This window comes from Melitaea cinxia, chromosome 14, assembly GCF_905220565.1.
Source record: "Melitaea cinxia chromosome 14, ilMelCinx1.1, whole genome shotgun sequence".
Taxonomy (NCBI): Eukaryota; Metazoa; Arthropoda; class Insecta; order Lepidoptera; family Nymphalidae; genus Melitaea; species Melitaea cinxia.
The window spans coordinates 10,499,556-10,514,528 of record NC_059407.1 but is presented as its reverse complement, the minus strand read 5'-3'; the positions used below and the strand labels follow the sequence as shown (position 1 = coordinate 10,514,528).

The window sequence follows — 14,973 nt, the reverse complement described above, 5'->3', positions numbered from 1 at the left end:
GGATACAGAAATGCATTGATGGAAAAAATACGTGTTCAAACACGATTAAGCATAGTAATTGTCAGACACTAATCATAGTTACATGCAATGTTGATAAGAGTAGGATAATTACTGGAAGACATCGCCGTGGAGAGGAGGCAAGTGAAGCGTATCTGACGGTCGAGTAACTGTCGATAAACAAACGACTCGTAAAGTACAAATAAAATGTAGGCAATTGATTTCAGTAGTCTATAAAGCATAATTTAGAATTTTTTTCATACATTTTAAGGTTTTTTTTTTTTAAGTTAATAAAAATGTTCAACGTTTAGTAATATTGATCATGTGAGTATACAATAATAACAAAAAATATAAGCAATATAATGTAACTAATACAATAGTTTAGAACGTACTTTATTTTCTTAGTGCAATAAGTACTTTGATCAAGTCAATTTTAATTTTTATTATGCAACACGCTTAGCACGTCGTTGACAGTCAATTTTAAAAGTCATGCTTCCATTCCCATGTTCATATTTTTGTGTGTAACATAGTGGGGCCTCGTAATAATGACTTGAACTACTAATAACAGTAAAATATAATAAAACTGGTGTAGTAGTTTCGTTGAAAGCGTTAAACATTAAAAAACTGTACTCAGTGTGGAGCACCTCGAATGAATCTAGAGAAAATTATGTCTAGAAAGTTTCATCCATCCAACAACTCTTTGAATAACTAGACTGTAAATAAGATAATAATTATTATTATTGCATTTCTCACACTTAGGAAAGGTTATTTCAGATCTGCGATATTCGCAAGCAATGAGGCCCTGATTACGTTTTAATAACACGAGTACATAACTGTGGATACCTTCGTAGTACTATGATGTTGACAGTTTTAATGGGCAAATATCTCGGTGACAACAAGTTTTGCGCGTAATGCGATGTGTTAATGTTAATTTATAAACAAATGGATAGTAGTAAAGTAGATCATGTCACTAATTCTATACGATAAAGATCGTACATCAGTTTAACAGAAGTAACGTTCAAAAATTTCTGAACGTTCCAGCTTTCGTTTTATTTGGGTCTAATACTGCGGGATTTCTAAAAACAAATAGTGAAATCATACTAGTCGTTATTGAACAACGAAATAAGTACATGTTTTGATTTATCTCTCTTCCCCAGGGAATTCGAACGGAATTCTAAATAAAAAAATTACATAGGTCGTAAAATGAAATCATATCTTGCCCAGTTTCATAGTAGTTTTAGTTGCAGTCTTTAGAACACAAGGGGTTACTAATTATAAGACGGGGTTCAAATCGATAGATGTTTTTATAAACAGTGTAAGTAAAACAATGTAACAACAATGTAAGTCAGTTTCGATACTCCATTAAAACCATTATATACTGAGAGAAAGTTTATATAAACAAGTTCGCCATGTTTGAACTTATAAAGTTGATATTTAAACTTGTGAAAATTTCTAAATTGGAAATGCTAATGCTATGCTAGTTTAACATGATAAATTTTTCATTAAATACCTATTAAAGTAAAAAATAAAATTTAATTTTTAAAGGGAAATGTCACCCTGTAAATTAGTTCAAAAAATATCTTGAATTAATTTTGTTCATAAAGTAATTTATCTTATAAAACTCACTATACCTAATTTTAAAAATAGAATTAAAAATAAAGTAGCAAACATACACTGGCATGTCTCCAAGCAATAAATCCAGGATCGACTGCACCAAGTTTTCTCTTTATTTCGAGTGCGGTTAGACTTTATCGATATTTATGGGAACCGAACAACAGCGGAAACGTAGACATCATTTTGTTATTCTTATGATATGGCCCTTTTCTATAAGATTAAAATAACTTTGTTTTGATGTTTTTATGTTAGTCATCAAGATCAGTAAACAAGTATACAGTCTTTGTAGATTAGTATAAGTACTTATATGATATATTTTTAAACCAATTTAAAAAATTAACTAAGTAACTGTAAGAAGCCTTGTGGCTTCTTTGAATCACTTTTTAACCGACTTCCAAAAAAGGACTCAATTCGGTTGTTTTTTTTATGTATGTTAGTTACTTCAGAAATTTTGACTGGGTGGACCAATTTCGACAAAAAAAAAATTAATCGAAAGGTGATGTGTGTTTTGGTCCTATTTAAATTTATTTGAGATCTAACAACTACTTTTTGAGTTATATCTAATAATGCGTTTTTACTTGACTATTTTTTCGTCGACCTACGTTATTATATAAATATTTATTTGATTTATTTATTTATTATTTATATTTATACCGCATAACTATTTACTGGGTAAACCGATTTTGATGATTTTTAATTTAATCGAAAGCTGGTTTTTATCATGTGGTCAAATTTAAATTTCATCGACATCTGATTATAAATTTTTGAGTTATCTTTGATAACACGTATTTACTTGACTATTTTTTCGTCTACCTACGTTGTATTACTTGTCGATGTAATTGAAGTTGGTTTTTTTTTTTCGTTTGCGAGCAAACACAATTATGATTTATTAATAGGGATAGGGAAGTACTGTCGTAAATAACAGAATTTACCATCATACATCCTACATACATCAACATCATATTTCTATGAGACTAATTCACACAAAATAAGATATCAAACAAACAAAATAAGATTTACGCAATCTGCCTAGAAATATCACAGAAATCTTATCTTTGCACTAACGAAACAAACTATAGGTACTTGTTAGTTTTTGAGAAACTGCCTAACCTATGAATAAAATTTTGTTATGCTAATATTTTTAATAAAATTTATTAAAGGGCGATTGATGATGACGTGATTATCAAAACACTTGTTAAAAATAAGAAACCTTTGATTTAGATTTGAAATGAATTTAATTAGATACTCTACTTTTTTCATAAATTATAATAAACGTTTCAACAAAATTTAGACAATCACTATTTTTGAATATATTATAATGCAAAAAGTTCTTAAAATTCAAATGCTTTAAGTTATTAAAATATATTGCAGTACTTCATATTTATTAAAAAATTGTCATAACAAAAATTCGTGAGTAAAACTCTCAATGTTATAGTTACAATTAACGATTTCTTTTTCAAATAGATCGACGTATGTGAAGGAACTCTTGTGTTGCCATTCTACATTGTCAACAACAATACTCATTCGCAAGTTAACAAAAAACGACGATCGCCTCTATGTCATTCACCTTAATGAAAACTAGGAAATCTATGCTTACAATGCTAAATCAATTTCAATATCATAATTATTTTTTTATCATCGTTTTGCTTTAATTACAGCACACAATGTACACAAGTCAAAGTCACTCAGGTAAAAAATTTACGCAATACTTACAAACATTAACAACTACTAATACTAGTGGCGCTATATTTCATTCAAGATGTAAATAAATTAATAATCTGTGACATTTTTAATAGACTTCAACAAAAAGTTGATTTTATTTTGATTTACAACACGAAAGTACGGATAAGAAAGGTAAGCTTCTAAGGTAGGTTGATCTTAGGGTTATAAGCGAGCAAAAAAAGCTTGACTAAAAATATAATTACGTGAAGTGGTAGAATGTGAAATGAGGAAAACTTAAGTACACTCAACAAATATTTTTAAGTTGTCTAGTTTGTTTGAAAAGTCTTTAATATGTGTCTTTAATGTGAAAAGGTCCAAAAAACCTCAAACTACCAAGACTCGAGTAAACAACAAACTTCCAAACAACTCTTCAAGAGACTTGTTATCCATCTACAAACGATCTAAACTCACACATTTTTGCTGCCTTTGAACATTTGAATCATTTTTAGTTGTATAATTGGATTATAGAGTTGTTTCTATATAAAAAAGTGTAGATAATGGTTACTTAAACCTTAAATTTTCTGAAAGTTTAAAAAAACTCCTACGACTGTTGCTAGCAATCAAAATATGATAATACAATAGAAAGCATACATAAATAAAAGCTACGTAAAAATACAGCTAACACATATATGAAAACATTAATATTTATAATTCTTTGGGACTATACTTCATTATGACTTTTAGAAGAAGTAGATTATTTCAAAAGGACGTTTTATTCAAAAGACATTTTCTGAACCCATAGGCTTATATCTTTGTTTATATTTGAATGGGTAAAATGGTAAATTTCGTTCCACTAACAACTGTTTCCACAACAGAGGGCAAAACTGAACAGATGCGCTCAAGTACATACTCATTAATTGCTTCGCTTTGCTTTTCTGTTTTCTAATATTTTTGTTTTATTTTAATTTATATTAAATTCCAATCTTTTTGAATTAAATAATTATTAACTTAATTTAATGTGGCATGTAGTGGCATGTAACATTGGAAGAAAAGAATACTTAGATATGTGTTGCTGTTAATTTAATAAATTTATGTAAAATGCTTTACATAGAAAACAATAAAAGATAAAAAAAGTTAAAAAACTAAAACCCGACTACGACAAAATATTTTAATACGTCATTTTATGTCCTTTAGAGTACACTACATTCAATAAAACCACGGACAATTTAGACGCTTCTAATGATATATAATTTTTCTAAATATGTAAAGTAGTAACAGATGAACATACATAAATGAATATACATACATAGAATAATAAATGAGAATACATACATAGCCTGCTAAAATTATAATCTTCCTTTGAACTTTCCCGTAGTGGGTAAAAATAAATGCTTTTTTTTTAATTTAAAATCCCTCCATCTCGCGAAAACATCATCATCAGGAAATTTTGTATACATATTTTTGGAGGTATTAGAAGTAACATTTTACCTTTAACATTTTTATTAAAAAAATGCTAAAGATAAAATCTCTAATACTTATATAGTAGCATTCAATGCGGGCGAAGCCACGGGTAAAAGCTAGTAGAAAATAAAACTTCCACACGAATTTTTGTCCGTGCTAAAGATAATAAACGTGCATATTACAGTGAATACAATCGGTTAGTCTCACCCAATCCTTTCTAATTTTAATTAGATAATTGAAATAATTCTTACCGTTTAGGCACGCTAATCCTACGTTGCCGAAATATGTGATCCATTGTTTTTGTTTTTTCACTTTTACCGACCGTCCCACAAAAAATTGTAACTTTCACTTGTCTTTACTTTAAACGAGAACAAGTCACAATATCACTAAATATTTATACGCAAAGTATCCGTCCGCTCGTGTTTCACAATAAAACAGTCCACTCACAATAGTTCATTAATCATTCAACGATCATTGAGGTGTTTCGATATTTTACACGGCTGGTTACATCTGTAGCTTCTGTAAAAATAAAAAAAAATGTTATAAATAAATTGAATTTATATTTATTAGTAAGTAGACCATATAACTTAATAAATTGGATTACTTGTATGATAATTTATAATTAATAGGGCACAAGAATTAATGAGCTTATTACACGACGCTTTTCCATAGAATCCTTCAGGAATGGAACTGAAGTGAAAAAAAACTCGGATATTCTTTTCATAACTTATGATTAATATTTTACACACAATAAAAAATAGCTTATTTTATTTTATATTACTATCAAATTTTTCTACTTAAAAAATTATGTAGGAACATGAATGTTACATTAGCCAAGATTGTTTTAAATTTAATACAATAATGAAATAGTATGGTATCAAAATACTATATATTTCGATATCATATTACTTACATCATATTATATCATTTGTATTTATTACATGAATTTTGTTGAAATAATTTAACAACAAAGAAAAAGACTAAGTCCGTCTGCGATATTTCTCAGGGTCTTATAGATATTTCATGATTTAAAAACAAAGATACGACATTTAATCCACAACGGAACTGAGGACTTACGCTTAGGCAGAATATGTATTTTTAAAATAAATAAATATTGGATGCGGTTACACAGGCCGGTGTTTCTAGTATCACTTCACATTTTATTGAAATTTTAAATTTAAATTAAACATAAAACGATGTATATATTAAACTGAGATTTATTTTTATGATAAATTCATTCGATTAGTCTAACACGTAAATAAATTTACTATATTTTGCTGAAAATAAATTAATATATTCTTTATAATAATTTTAACAGTAGCTAATAAATCATATCGTAACAAAAGATTCAAACTAAAGAAAAGAATTTAATAGTTTAATTTTATCACTTATATTAAAAAAAACTTACTTATTGATAGTTTATTTATTTATTTAGTAAGAACCACCAACAGAATTACATGTTTAAAAATTACAATCAGTTATAAGCCAAGGTATTAAATATATACATATAATTACTTCATATAAATAGTTCAACTTTTTATATTTTATGTCATTAATGTCTTTTATATAAATTGAGTTAATTTAAACATCAAAAATATAAAAACCAAGGAATAAAAATTATCACAGAAACAAATAAAATGTTAGTCCTCGAGATTAAATAACATTTTAATTTAAAAATAAAGAACTTATGAATAAAGAAATATATATCAGGTAAATAATATTTTATTATAAATTAATATTGTGTTAAATTTATTGAGTCACAAACTTTATACCAATATTATTAACCGACTTTCAAAAAATGAAGCTCAATTTGATTGTATTTTTTTTTAAATATAATTAAGTCGATTAGTAGAGCTTGCCATATTTTAGCGTACTGTATTTAAATATAAAACTTATTTAAAATTAACAGATAAAATTCAATTTAACAAATTTTTCCTTAATAATATTTAAAATTTCTCACCAGTAATAAACTATTAAAATTAAATCAAAACATAATACTTTTTAAAGTTAATATTTTTAAAGATCGCGTGAACGCGTGCAATCGTCACAACGCTTAAGTTAGGAAGCGTGCAGCTATTCGAGCGCTTTACTGTACACTGGGGCCGCTTTGCCGGCCGATTTGATACTGAGAGGGTGATTGGAGAGAGGCTTTGTGAAATGTTTTCTTTCCGTTTCATACCGATAATAATCTAGGTATACACAAAATGCAATGGTGTATTAAACATTTTTTATGAACAATGTGCAAACTATAAAATTAACAAGTGTAAATTGGACTCTACAATAAGGGTTTTCGATGACCGTATTGTTATACCGCAAACTTTTAAGATCCAGCTAAAATGCTCAAACGAACTTTTTTTTCTGTATAGGAATACGAATAATTTACTTTATTTTGTTACTATTATTTGTTCTATATTTTATCATTGTCTTTGTTTCTACTTTATTTTACATTTATTACTTGATTTATATACCATGATATACTAAAAAAATTAAAATTATCTTTTATTGTAAAAAAAATATTCTCTTTGAAGTAGATAAAGAATACCTATATGTAAATAGGTCTTAATGGACACCTCTTAAACACTAATTATGCTATGATCTGACATAAATTTTATAGTTAACGTTATAAGAAAACTCTTATCACTGACATCTTGATTTTGTGTTAAAATAAAATAAAGCTAATACAAATAAGTCAAGTCTTCTACTAAAAGATCATTTAAAAACAGAACATGGTATGATCTTCACATTAAATTAAAAATTTTTTTTTTATCCAAGGAGGCTTTAAAAGCACGTTTACAGAGCCATTTTACTGAGCCTACAATATTTTTAACCGACTTCAATAAGGAGGAAGTTACTCAATTCGACCATATATACACATATATATAATATATATATATATATATATATATATATATATATATATATATATATATATTTTGTATGTTCGGCGATAACTTCGTCGTTTACGAACTGATTTTGATAATTCTTTTTTTGTTGGAAAGGAGATATCCTAAGTGTAGTACCATGATGAGGAAACCAGGATCTGATAATGGAATCCTAGAGAAATCGAGGGAAATCCTCAAAAATCCGCATAACTTTTTACTGGATGTACCGATTTTGATGATTTTTAGTTTAATCCAAAGCCGATGTTTATCATTTAAATTTCATCGAGATCTTATTACAACTTTTGGAGTAATCTTTGATAATGCGTATTTACTTGACTACTTTTTCGTCTACCATTACATTGTATTACCTACTTGTCGATGCAATTAAAGTCAGTTTTTTTTTTCGTATGCCAGCAAACACAATTATTAATTGATTATCCTTTAACAGTTATTTGAAATCCTACCAAAGATTCCGAATGTAGATACTTTTGAAAGGAATAAGCAACAAACTCAAACCCATCTCAACTTATCTTTTTAAAAGAACACAAATATAACAAAAATACAAGGTACGTCTTAACCTGTAGTAATAAGAGAGAAAGATATCAATTTAATACGTAATCTTAAAATCGGTAAATCATTATATGCTCATCATAATAATTAATTACAATATGTCAAGAAATGCTGTTTTAATAGCCATTATTGTCATGCGATGCGATTCTTCTCATGATCGCGGCATGTGCGCGTTATATTCATTTATCAGAAAATAAATATCTACAAAACATTGCATTGTGTATCATATCGTTCGCGCAATGCAAGCTAATCCAAAAAATGGAAGATAAGAAGCCGGGCCGGTTAGGTATTGTTTCAAAAACCGTTTGTTGCACTAGTTTACATAGCATTGCATATAAGTTAACTGTATAAACATTAGAACTTATTATTTTATCAAACATGCACTTATGACGGATGCTTTTAAATTGTTTGATAATTACTAGCGGTTCGCCTCGGTAATTATTAAAAAAAAATCAAAATTAATGAATAAAAAAATTATAATATAGCATATGTCACTCGGGGGTAGTGTAGATTCCCAACAGTGAAAGAATTTTTCAATAGGTTCAGTAGTTTCGAGACCTGTTCAATGCAAACAAACAAGCAATCAAATCTTTCCTCTTTATAATATTAAGTAGTATAGATTAGTGACCCAACAAGTATCTAGTAATGAAGACAAAGCTACATAATATGTGGGTAGTATGTGTATATGTGTACACATATAAGAGGTGCATATAAAATTAAGAGATTAGAATTTGTTACCAATATATTTTTGTTGTCTAATATCATGCTACATAAAATGACGAAACTCTTTATTGAAGATTTTAGCTTATGATAATTAAGGTGGTAATGATTCTTTAGATTAAAGTTTCTCTTAAGGTTTAATGAATACTTTATAGCCAAAGCTCCAGCGTTCCTAGGCAACGCAGCAAGTACCTTTTGACCGCCACACCTTAAATCCATTCCCGTGCCCTGTACGCCAAGGTATAAAATAAACTAAAATACCTACGAAAAAATAGTGCTGCCATGAGTCGTTATCGAGTACCACACAGTGACTTGTTTTTGTTTGTTTTTATGCAATAAATGACTACTTATATAATCTAAATATAATATAATCTAAATAAGGTTTATTTTTCGATATTTTTATTGTGTTATCTTGCACTCGTTATATATACTTACAATAACAAAAATAAAAAACAAACATTACAAAAATAATCGTAGTAAAGCACAGCACTCTTTTCTATCGCCATGACGTCATTGTCACGACTGGACGACTACGGCGCAGCTGACCTACGGTTTTAAAACTCTCTTAGAGATGTGCTGTGTCGCACGCAAGGAAGCTGCACACTATATATCGATTTCGAATCGAATTGACATATACTTGAAAAGTAATTTAAAAAAAAATTAACCAAATTGAAGTTTGAAATTTTTTAACCGACTTCAAAAAAGGAGGAGGTTACTCAATTCAACTGTATATAAATTATATTTTTTTTATGTATGTTCGGGGATAACTTCGTCGTTTATGAACCGATTTTGATAATTCTTTTTTTGTTGGAAAGGTGTAGTACCATGATAAGGAAACCAAGATCTGATGATGGGATCCCAGAGAAATCGAGGGAAACTCGAAAATCCGCATAACTTTTTACTGGGTGCAGCGATTTTGATGATTTTTAATTTAATCAAAAGCCGATGTTTAATGTGTAGTCACATTTAAATTTCATCGAGATCTGATTACAACTTTGTGAGTAATCTTTGATAATGCGTATTTATTTGAGTATTTTTTCGTCTTCCTACGTTGTATTACTTGTCATTATTATTGAAGTTGGTCTTTTTCGTTTGCTTGCAAACACAATTATTATCTTACTAGCTGACCCCGCAAACGTCGTTTTACCATATATTAACGGCCTTAATCCCCCCCCCCTTGTAGCTTAGGGATATGAAAAATAGATTTTGGCCGATTCTTAGACCTACCCGATATACATACAAAATTTCATAAAAATCGTTTCAGCCGTTTCAGAGCAGTATTTTAACTAACATTGTGACACGAGAATTATATATATATAAGACTAGCTGTGCCCGCGGCTTCGCCCGCGTTGAAATTAGTGTGTCACAAAGTTTTCCCGGCAAACTTCCAGTGAAACTCTCATCAAAATCGGCTTAGCCGTTCCGTAAACCTTCCTCTTGCCAATGGTGGAATCCTCTCTCCAATGGTGAAACCGCATGAAAATCCTTTCAGTAGATTTTGAGCGAATCGATCATATACACTTTTGGAGACTGTTTTATAATACACTAACTGTTACCTGCGATTACGTCCGCGTGGTTATGCAGATATGCATTACTATTAAGATGTTTAACGCAAATTATTTTTTTATTTCAGTCACTTGAAATGCTTATCAAACTGAGTAACTTTTTAAAAGGCACAATTTAGTATAATTTAATAGGTATTTTTATAAAACCTCTCTATACACCACATTTATAGTTTTATTTTCGGGCTGTATATCTTTCATACAAACTATCAACCCCAATTAAATCCTCTTAGCGGTGGAATATCGTAAAATTCGTTCTTAGCGGATGTCTCCTAACTATAATCTACCTCCCTGCCAAATTTTATCTTTGTCCAACCTGGATGGATGGACCATCCAGCGGTTTTTGAGTTCGCGTGATGAGTGAGTTAATGACCTTTCTCTTTTAAATATATATAGATTACGATGAATTATTTGGAAACCTCCTCACCATCTATAGAGCATACATTTTAAATTTCAAGTCTCTTACTTAAAAAACATAAGACTTTCATACAAACTTCCGACCCCCGTTTTAACCCCTTGGGGGTCGATTTTCATAAAATCTGTTCTTAGCGGATGTCTACGCCCTATAATGAATTCAAGTTTGTAGCTGTTATAGTTTCGGAGATTTCGTGATGAGTGAGTCAATCTACCATCCCCCGTTTTAACCCCAAAAAAGAGTTGCTTTCTAAAGATACATTATTTGGACACCTTCTCACCATCTAAAGAGCGTACATTTTAAATTTCAAGTATCTTACTTCAAAAACATAGAACTTTCATACAAACTTCCGACCCCCGTTTTACCCCCTTAGGGGTCGAGTTTCGTCAAATCCATTCTTAGCAATAGATTACGCCCTATAAGGAGCCTACCTCCCAAATTTCAAGTTTGTAGGTGTTATAGTTTCGGAGATTTCGTGATCAGTGAGTCAACCTACCATCCCCCGTTTTAACGTCAAAAGGGGGTTGATTTCTAAATATACATTATTTGGACGCCTTTTCATCATCTATACAGCATACATTTTAAATTTAAAGTCTTTTACTTCAAAAACATAGGACTTTCATACAAACTTGCAACCCCCGTTTTACCCCCCTTAGGGGTCGAGTTTCGTAAAATCCGTTCTTAGCGGATGCCTACGTCTTATAAGGAGCCTACTTACCAAATTTCAAGTTTGTACGTGTTATAGTTTCGGAGATTTCGTGATGAGTGAGTGACCTTTCGCTTTTATATATATTATTATAGATTATAGATTAGATAATTAATAACTAAAAAGGGAGAAATAAAAATTTAATATTTAAAAAAAAATCTTCCTAAACACCACTAAAAGGAAATTAACATAATAGGTGCGGTCTGTGCCAGCCTTAGTTAAAAGAAATATTTACGTTAAATATTTTTTTTCGCTTAGGTAGCAAATAGTACTAAAATAGTACTGAGTAATACGCCCGCCATTTGATTTCACGACACCAGAGCCATGGGTCTCAGAAGAGAAGCTTTTATGAGAGTGGAGGTTAGAGATGATATTGATGCTGCCAGATGATTTTGAGAATGAGAAAGAAAATCGTAATTTCGCTCTTAACCTTAGATAAAAAAATGAAAAATAAAATAAAATAAAACAATTTTATTTGTAATTGTAAATTAAAAAAATCATCGACGCCTTTCAAAATGCGACTATGTTCTAAGGTATCGCTCATGTTGCACTGCACTAGTTTCTCTCTATTCGCTTATGACGTCACCAGATGTCGTCTATACTTGACAACGGCGTGTAGAGAACGGATTAATGACTAAGCTCTAGGGATGTGCACAATTTGAGATATCAGATTTATTATGACGATTTGATTGATTTTAGTTGATTTGATTTTTTTATTTATTTGCTATTTATATGTTAGCTGATAGTTTTATGTTTTTTACATTTTGTTTTATTCAAATATCAAATTATTTATAGAAAATATAACACGTATGAGTTCAATTTTAAATAGCTTAAAAAACATCTATACCATTTTGACTAGCCCGTTGGCGCAGTTTGTAGTGACCCTGCTTTCTACTCCGGGGATTGTGGGTTCGATTCCCACCCCTAGTCTGGGTGTAATATATATTTATTTATATATGTATTATTTATATGTAAGTTTATCAAAAAAATATATGTAGCTATACCAGTCGGCTGTTCTCTATAACACAAGCATTAAGTTGCTTACTTTAGGAACAGATGACGGTGTGTGTGTATTATAAATATTTATTTATTTATACCTCTTGCGTCACGTCCCTAGTGGTCAACTATAGACGACTTCGGCTTTCTGGACATATCATTTACGTGGAATAAGAATGCATGTTTTTATTTCAATGTTTCTCAGTACGTGTAACTCTAAAAGACTTGTTTTTTATACTCGAATGTTGCAGATATTCTTTTTTCAGAAATATTGAATTAAAATACTAGAAATATTTTTTAAATAATTTTATTTAAAAATTTTATGGTCCTGGTTTTTTGTCACCTATAGACGTCGCTGGCGCACAGGACTCGCGAGCCCTTGTCAGTGTTAAGTATAGGTTTAGTCAAATCTCATGTCGGACATAAAGTCTCAGTAAAGGCTAAACTATGTGTTTCAAACTGACGAACTAAATTATAATTTTACAAGACTTGGACACTCAAACTCTGTAACCCAATTTGATGAAATTGGGGTTTAAGCTGTTATTATAAATATATACCTAAAATAATAAATAGGTATAGCAAAGATAATATGTAAATTTATTCGTGTTTTGTAATTAAAAATCTATTTTCATATAATTAAATTGTTTTTATGCTATTAATATATATATAGAAAGGTACATTACAAAAGTTGAGCTGAGATAGTGCGATGATAACAACACGTAATCATCCCTTTGGTTTTTTGTTACATACACTGGAACCTAGTACCTACCACAAGATTTTAAATGCTAAATTTCTCTTTAAGGTACATTTCCTACTACGTAGGCGTGAATCTATTAGAATCTTTCAACGCTAGTTATCAAAGACTTAAGTTAATTACGTCTGGTATGGTCTTGGTCCCAGCTTTTTATGACCCGCTGATATTTTAGAGATAAATTTTTAAATATTAACTACACTGAAATTCCGAAATAGTTCTTTTTTTATACAACTAAGTCGGCAATGAAGCATACGGCTCACCTGATGGTAAGCGAAGCATCGGAAGCATCGCAAGTGCGTTGCCGACCTTACTCCCTAATTGTTTTTCCCCAATTGGTTGCAAAAAGCTTGTGGGCAGTCCATTCATCAGTGTCCACGTTTCAGTACCGTAACACACAGCAACTAATTAAGCTTTAGTGCTGTCAACATCTCTGTATACTGTTCATATTTGGTCTTCGCAAATATGACTACGTCTCTCTTAAAAAAACGTTTTACGTTTCTTTGCTATTCCCATGAATGTCCCCTTAGATCTGAATTCAATTCGTTTCTAAAAACTCCTTCCCATGCTGCCTCCTTCTACTCACACTTCGTTTACTGTTAATGCTGTCCGCCTGTGGAACTCTCTCCCGCTTTCAATAACTAATTATATTAATTTGAATAAGACAAGCTCTAATGCAAGCTTGCTTTAAGTAACATCTTAAAATGCATTATACGTTGCTCTAAAATCAAAACTTGTTTGCTCGCAAACGAAAAAAAAAACCAACTTCAATTACATCGACCAGTAATACAACGTAGCACTGGCGTAGCGTATCATATTGCCGCCAGGGACCCTTAAAAAAATTTGCCGACTATACCAATTCATTTCATTTATACACTCATTGCAAGCACAATTTTCATTATGTTCATTAACCGCATTTAAAACATTCTTTGGAATAACTTTTTTTTTGTCAATTGAAAAAATCGTGGTGATTTTGCCGCCCCCTTTCGTGTCCATGCCCCTGCTCCCGGTACCCTCCCATGATACGCCACTGCAACGTAGGTAGACGAAAACATAATCAAGTAAAACGCATTATTAAAGATGACTCAGAAAGTACTAGTCAATTCTCAATCAAATTTAAATAAGGCTACATGATAAGCATCGATTTTCGAATAAAAAAGAATCATCAAAGTTATGAGGTATATAATACAACGTAGATCTACAAAAAAAAAAAAAAAAGTAGTTCAGTTAATACGCATTATTAGATATAACTCAAAAAGTAGTTAACTATTACATCGTGTTTAAATTTAAATGAGATTATATGGAAAGCACTACTTTTCTATTAATAATCATTGCAATCAGTCCACGCCGTCGTAAAACCTTATGATAAAAGACATCGGATTGAGAAACTTCCCCTTTTTTGAAGTCGATTAAAAAATGAGCGTCAGGTCCGCACATTGAACGCAAACCATGCATCCAAATGATGTGGATGATAACGAGGCCTGCCAAATGACACTATGGTAAAAGCGTGACGGTGACTCGACGTGAAAGATTACTTTAGTACATCATAACAAGAATCAGTAATAATAATTATAATAATGTTATCTGCTTAATATATGAATATGTTGACTGGTATTGATTGCTATTACAATTAATAT

The 14,973-nt window shown here is 30.3% G+C and overlaps 1 protein-coding gene across 1 annotated transcript in view; it reads right to left on the bottom strand.

Annotated features, from left to right (window-relative positions):
• The window catches only part of LOC123659393 (heparan sulfate 2-O-sulfotransferase pipe), an 82,783-nt gene extending 77,754 nt beyond the window's left edge, over positions 1-5,029 (bottom strand). The window contains exon 1 of the mRNA XM_045594608.1: positions 4,986-5,029. Within this exon, the coding sequence (XP_045450564.1) occupies positions 4,986-5,029 (44 nt within the window). The remainder of the gene's footprint in view (positions 1-4,985) is intronic.
• Positions 5,030-14,973: the final 9,944 nt, after the last annotated feature.